Raw genomic sequence first — 7,765 nt, forward strand, 5'->3', positions numbered from 1 at the left:
TAAAATACAAATTATTTGGTCTCAAAGAAACTTTGAAAGATTTCCGCAGCTATTTTTGTTGAATAGGTGCAATTTTTGTACTCGTTTTATATATAGCATTTAAGTTTCCGTAGTAAGCAGTATTTTTTTAAGAATAAATTATGTCAGACACGTCTGTTATTTTTTTAATTGTTTCACCGTTTGATAGTGCGTGGTCTTTCACGATCCCATCCCAATACTTGCCAACAGCTGCTTATTCTCTCGCTTTAATTTTTCTCCGTAAAACAATATAGGATAACGTTAGATTCCTTATTCATACAAAGTTACTAAAAGCTTGGTTACAGCTGTTGCGTCTCAGTGGATGCGAGGTGAAATATACTAGGATGGGCCATTTATTTCCTTAAGTCGAATTACTCCTTTGTATGAAGTCCATGTGTTCCTTATATACACGACGAGTCGTATATTTTCTGTGTCATTTTAATGAAAAATCATCTTCTCTTGTATTGAAAGGGAAGACAGTAGTAGCCTTTATCGTCAATTCAGATAATTATAATTATTACATTTATAACTTATTAATAAACTGTTTTAACCAATAAAAACGCCGTCGTGTTATTTTACGCCCTAATGGTATGTAATATGTATTGTAATCATAATTGTGTATTGTGACGGATATATGATTCATTTCAACAATAATGAAACTATTTGCTCGCCGTGGATAAACAGTTAACAGTGGTAAGTTAACACTTTTTCAAAAGATAAATTAATTTTATTTCATTGTTTTCAAACTGTCTTGTGTCTGATTGTAATATTATATACATTTGAACTAGATCAAAGTTTAAAACATATATTTAATAACAAGATGATAATGGCTGTTTGTCAATCTTTACCTGTATTTGTATATATTGTTATAGGTGTAGTTCATTCTTTTGCGTTGTTTTCGTACTAAGGACACGTGTTGGTGAAAGCATACTGTCCTATAGACGGTTAAATACAGCAAAACCATCATACTTTTTATTTGAATTGACATGTCTACTAGAAAAGGGTGCCAGTCAGGGTTGTCCAATGTATGCTTGAGTGTATACAATATTTTCATCCGATATCTTGTTCTTATTGTTGTATTTTATTGTAGACCTTTAAAATGGCATGACATGTCTTCTAGAAAAGGGTTTCAGTCAGGGTTGTCCAATGTATGCTTGGGTGTTTATAATATTTTTCATCTGGCATCTTGATTTTATTGTTGTTTTTTATTGTAGATCTTTAAAATGGCATATGTTGTACCATCGGCGCCACCAGCCCATGATAATCTAGCGTTACAAATAGAAGAAGATCTACTTTTAGATTTCGATGTTTACAATCAAAATATTTACAATGACACTGATTCAGCAAAAATGGCATTACGCCATCCGGAATATTACAATCCTTTTTACCATGACGATTCGGTTGTTCCAGGATCACCGTTTTCTGAAAAATCTTTTCAAAGGACATTTTCGATACGATCAAAACAGTCAGCTGGTTCTCACTATACTCGACAGATAAATATGTCTATCGGCGAAGAATGGGAAAATCTTCACCAGACATATGATACCCCTCGCCGACCAATCACATGTCCTCCTACACCCAATATACATTTTGTGTTTACTCAGCCATTAAGTCCATGGTCAGAGAAACAAGAATGTATGGCACAAGAAGAAGTGGCAGATGAACCTTTAAGATATTTTTTCAATCGTTTATCAGAAGAAGAACGAGTCGCTCCGAAGGACTATGTAATTCAGCCCAATCCTCATAATAGGTGTAACCATAAGATACATGCCGTGTTACATTGTCCATGTTTCTTTTTCTTCTGTTTGTTGTGTTGTTTACCGGGCGTTCATTTCATGGAGAGATCTGATGAGGAGTACAAGTCTGGTCATGACGACAGAGCAAAGCATGATGGGAGATGGTCGTCTGCTCTGTATACACTAGGAGTCATTGCTGCTGTTGTTTTTCTATCAGGATTGATATATTTTTCAGTATCTCTTGTCCATGGCGATGTGTCTTAATATTGTTTAATGATAAAGCCAGGTTATGATGAAATGTAAATGGTGTTTTGTTGTTTAATGTGTACATGCGTATTTTTCATCAAAGTAGATACAGTGAAACAAACGTCTATGAGACATCAACCTGAAACGATGCATATACCTGTAAAGAATATTCAATTGTCGCTATATCCTGGGAACAGTATATCTGACCTCAATATATATGTTCCTGATATATCTAACAAAAAGGCAATTTGTAAAATACGGTCTGTATTTTCTCTACAAAGTGTACAATAACTACAGTATTTGCGGTACTACTTAACAAGGCGGAACACCAGTCAACCTTTCTCTCGATTTGCTGATATGTTTCACTCACTGTTATAAGTGATTTGCTGATATGTTTCACTCACTGGTATAAGTCAGGTGTAGATAATGACAGAATCAAACATAATATTCGTGCGTGAAAAGTGAGTGTACTTTATCATTACGTATGGTTTTATATGTAAATCACAAATGTATATATTTTTTATATTTCACGTAGACATATCATTTGAATAAAAAACATTTCTTCTTGTCTGGATGTTTTGTGTAGGAGTCATGTCTTTACGATTATTTTTGTAATTGTCACTTTAACATGCTTGTTTTATTAATGTTATGTCATTTTTAAGTACAGCTCTTTGTAAGAACCAGGCAGAGTGCCATATATACATGTGATTTATGAGGGTTTCAGATTTTATCTATACATGGCCTAGAAGAAGCAGTAACTGAATACTGCTCAAAAATTAAATATGAGTGGGAAAAAATGAGTGGTTGCCATGGTAACGGACACTCTATTTTTTGGTTGTGAGGCATAGTAAAATGTTTCAAAAATCAGCTAAATCACTACAATTCAGAGCCTGATTAGGAATAGAATCAAGCATTTTTCATTAATTTTCTTATGTAACATTGATACAACTTGGTTTAAGCATCATTTTAGTTAAGATTGCATGTAAATTAAATTTGTAATTTTTTTGAAAATTTTTGCCCAAAAAATGCATATTTTCAACTTTTCTGAATTTGGGATTTTTGCAAAATTATCAAATTGTCTATGGTGTTTTTCAGAAAATAGCAACTATGTATAGCATAGTTAGCACTATAGTTATGAAGTTTGGAAATACTACTTTACCAAATTAAATGAAAAAAAAGCTTGGGACTTTCTTTAGTTTTATCACCATAGCAACCGAATTTTTCCTTGGAAACGGAGTTATTATTTGCAGAATATTGCAGTTTTAGAGCTTAAATGTACTAAATTGTTTCATAACTGATAAAAAAATTACATTTACGCATAAGCTTACTCTAAATTACCATCGTTAATAGTTGCTGACTTCAAAAGTTACCATGGAAATACATATTACCCATAGCAACATCTATTTTAAAATGTATCAATAGAAATTTATGTAAAAAAATACATATATTATATATAGACGGTGTTTATATACAAGTTGGAATATGACTGCATGCTTTGCTTCACTCACAGTCTTGTCTGTCCTTTCAGAAGGTTCAAGAAATGTAATATATAATGAAACATTGGGATTAGAACCGAAGGTTAGGAAAAAGGGGGGTAGGTTTATTTAAAAAAAAATCCTACATGTAGATTCTTGAAAAAGATAACCTTTGGTCGGAGAGCCTGATTATGAATAGAATAATGATTATATTATGAAAAGAATCAATTCTATTTTCAGAAATTTCATATATATGAATAGCTTGGTTTTAGCTCCAGAGCTTAGTTAATATTGCAGTTCAACCCCGACTTTTAGATTTGTTAAAAAATACTAAAGAACATTTATTTTTTTCGGAATCATAAAGTATTGTGAATTTGTCAAATTTTCTCGTGTGTTCTTCCAAAAATTGAAAATATGTTAAGCATAACTAGCATTGTAGTAACAAAGTTTGAATACTACCTGACCAAAAAAAAAACATTGCGTGGGGCTCTCTTAAATTTTATCACCATGTAACGTATTTTCTCCTTTGAAACAGAGTTATTATTTGTTGAATTCTGCAGTATAGGGAATTCAATGTTCTCAATTGTTTCCAAACCTGTATGAAAAGACATGCATCGAAGCATATATAAGCTCTAAACTACAATCGTTAAGTATTATTACAACAGTTGCCATGGTAACAAGTATCACCCATAACAGTCAATCAAATGATAATCATATAGTTTATGTAAAAAATTACATATAATTCTGTTAATAATGTTCATTTTTCTAAGGGGAATATAACTGCATGCTTTGCTTTGTTTCACTCTCAGTACTGTCATGACTGTCTTTGCTCATTGAAAAGACTCAACAAATTTAAATATATACACTGTTGCATTTTGAGTCGTTTTTGTTTGAATCTTTCATAAATCAGGATCATGCACAGCTAAGGTGTACATAATAATCATTAACTACCTCAGATATATTGCAAAGTTCAAATGTACTTTTTCATAGATACAAAGATTTGATTAGTAAATTTGGCTATACCTGTAGAAAGCTTATTAAAAATGGTATTTCACATCCTAAATTTTATGGTAATATTGTACTTAAAGCGAGGAAATCACTGTATGATCCTTGTAAACTCATCGAACCTTTAAACAAACTTATAAGTAAGGGTTATCGTACCAATATTGTAATTAGATCTCTGAATATAGTTGTCATTAGCAAATTAAAACATAACTAAATTTCATTATCTTTTGAGGCGAGATGTATAGAGACACAGACACGCTAATTTTTATTTCTAAAGAAGTCGCTCTTCACTATCCTACTACCTGCCGATACATTTATTTTTGGCATTGCACAAGTCATGTCTTCTTTGACTATTAATGACGTTAAAATACTAAATCCCTGGGATGTGTTTTAGTTGATTTTAGTCTCTGATGCATGATTTTTTATTATTAATTTGGTTTTGGCTTTTAACTAGCTGTCAGTAACTGCGAGTACTCTCAAATCGTATTTTCTTGTTAATTCGACCTGTTGATACTGTTTATAATGCTTTTTTGTTATTATTTATTTATATGGATCTTGTCTGTACACCAGCTTTGATTATTTGTAGTATCTTCAATTTTTCACTTATTCCTACTCCATTTGTATAAACTTCAAGATTATAATTATTTTTTTAAAACCGTTTTTTTTCTAAAGTGAATTTTGATTGGTTAAATATTTCTCAGTGATGTCCTGCCATGGCTTTGTTTGAATTTGTTTGTTAGCTTAAATTGTTGGTCATGAATGTTTGCCTCTAATATTTAATTAACTGTGCATTTGTATTCAGATATCGCAGATCAAATTTATTCGTTCATTGTGTAATTCATACGTTTTTTGATTGAGTTAAGTCTGCCAATTGATATTTTATCGTGTGTTTTTCTATGTTGTGATGTTATGCTAATGTTTCAGAAAAAGGGAGAAGGTTTGGATCCATTAAAACGTTTAATCCCGCTGCAAATGTTTGCACCTGTTCTTAGTCAGGAATCTGATGTACAGTAGTTGTCGTTTGTTTATGTAATATATACGTGTTTCTCGTTTTGTTTATATAGATTAGACCGTTGGTTTTCCCGTTTGAATGGTTTTACACTAGTAATTTTGGGGCCCTTTATAGCTTGTTGTTCGGTGTGAGTCAAGGCTCCGTGTTGAAGACCGTACTTTAACCTATTATTTCTAAATTGTTACTTGGATGGAGAGTTGTCTCATTGGCACTCACACCACATCTTCCTATATCTATTTTAACTGATTCTAGGAGTGTAATTCCATAAAATAAAAATAAACAGCTGCGCCATGAGCGCATGTTATGCCAGTCGCTTTTTCTAACAATAATAAAAGTTTAATAACTTCTCAGTGTCATCTATACTAGTACGAAACGAGAAGACCTCATTTCGTATGTTGCTTCTCCTTCTTCCACAATAAATTAATCATCATGCCTATAGATCTGTGTCCTATAGGTAACATGCATAGTCGCATTTGTCATCCATTCTTATGATCATTCAGTTTGGGTAATTTTGGATAAAAACGAAAAAGAAAGCGTCCGAGTATTTTCCCGTCATTGGACAAAACTTTAAGTCAGATTAGACTTTCTGTGTTTTTCTGTACTTTGACATACAAAGACTATGAATAAAGTTTATAAATTTGCTTTCTGCTATCGTTTTTAGTTCTAGCATGTATCATCCTTGCTTAAGGAAGCTGGCTTGTCATGTTTTGGATTTTTTTTGTCAAATTTTCAGAATTCTCTGGTTTTATCCATTTAAATGCGTTGAAAAAATTTGCCCGGTGACCCCCGTTTTTCTTTTTGAAATTCTTTAACATGTATAATGATAAGCCATCTGTAAAAGTCTTATAAAATTTTAATTACTTTTTTACAGTTTTTGGCAACTTTAACTTGTCAATGATAAAGCTATGAAAAGTCAAGAGAGAATATTTTCCTGCCAAAATTTGAATTGATCATATCTCGAAAACAAGCACGGTGACCTATATATTTTTTTACTTTTTGGATTCCTTTATTAATTTCCTATCAATATAAACTAGTGTTTTGAAAAGTTAATTACTTTGAAACTGAGACGCGAGCTCCCTTAACGTGTCAGTAAACTATGATAACATGTGTTCATTTAAACATACTTTACATATACACACTGTATAAATTGTAAATAAACTTGAAATTGTTATGTTGTGGCCAAACCGGTTCTTGGGGTGAACAATAAATTTTCAAAAGAAACTGGAGGCCTGCAAGACGACTTAATTTGCCTAAAATTGGTATGGACGAATACTATTACATGTAATGCAGGGCAGGCGCATGTTGATTTTTTATAAAATGTATTGATTTTCGAGTTTCAGTTAATTTCATGAATCTAAGTGAACGTATATCGAATGTACAAAACAGAAATTGGACAAATATGCCATTAAAACATATGTATGTGTGACAAATCAGCATGCGCTTGCCTTCACCCCAATAACCGGTTTGGCCACAACATAACCATTTCAAGTTTATTTACAATTTACACAATGTGTATATATAAAGTATGTTTAAATGAACATATGTTCTCATAGTTTATGACTTTATTCCTTATAGGTTGAAAAATACAGGCAAAGTTTAGATGTTTATGAAGTGTCCTATATTTTGACTTTAGTGGAACCTTAATGCCATGTTCTAAGCAAAGAAGCAGTATATACCAATTTTAAAGTCTTTGAATTGACCTGGCCGGGTTTGAACCCATAACCTCCAAGAGATGGGGCAAACAAGGTACCACCAGACCAGAGGAAGAGCATGTTAAAAACTCCAGCAGCTCTGGAGTCTAAGACAATTTCACATAAAATTTAGACTTCAGTTGATTGCATTTTATTAGTACTGTAGGGCCATAGTTATTTTATTTTTATTTTTACGAAATTTTCTTACAAAACCAATGGGTAGGAGGACGAAATAAAAATAAAAAAAAATCAAGATTTTTTTTTTTTTTTTTATATTTTTGTTTTAAAGGTGTTTTTTTGTCCTTCACTTGATGTTTTTTTTATTTCCATCTATACCTGCCTTTTTTTAAAATTCATTTCCAAACTGTTCCAACTTTTTAAGAATATACTATTAATAGATGCTTTATATATACATGTATAAATGCTATGGTATTCATCAATGGGCCAGGAACTATCCAATAAAAGTTTACCAAAATTTAATCTTAAAGAGGTCTGCAGGCTGTTTTCATTCTTAAATTAAGATGGAACAACCTTTAATGGCTGTACAGCCCTTGCAGTCAGAAATTCTTAAATGAACATGTG

The 7,765-nt window shown here is 31.9% G+C and overlaps 1 protein-coding gene across 1 annotated transcript; it reads left to right on the forward strand.

The window, feature by feature from the left end:
* Positions 1 to 633: 633 nt before the first annotated feature.
* On the forward strand, positions 634 to 2,167 carry LOC134713752 (uncharacterized). The gene is made up of 2 exons (XM_063575040.1): positions 634 to 711; positions 1,233 to 2,167. Exon 2 carries the CDS (start codon positions 1,242 to 1,244, stop codon positions 2,016 to 2,018), a length of 777 nt encoding a protein of 258 aa, XP_063431110.1. The 5' UTR covers positions 634 to 711; positions 1,233 to 1,241; the 3' UTR covers positions 2,019 to 2,167.
* The last annotated feature ends 5,598 nt before the right edge of the window (positions 2,168 to 7,765 follow it).

This window comes from Mytilus trossulus, chromosome 4, assembly GCF_036588685.1.
Source record: "Mytilus trossulus isolate FHL-02 chromosome 4, PNRI_Mtr1.1.1.hap1, whole genome shotgun sequence".
Lineage (NCBI taxonomy): Eukaryota > Metazoa > Mollusca > Bivalvia > Mytilida > Mytilidae > Mytilus > Mytilus trossulus.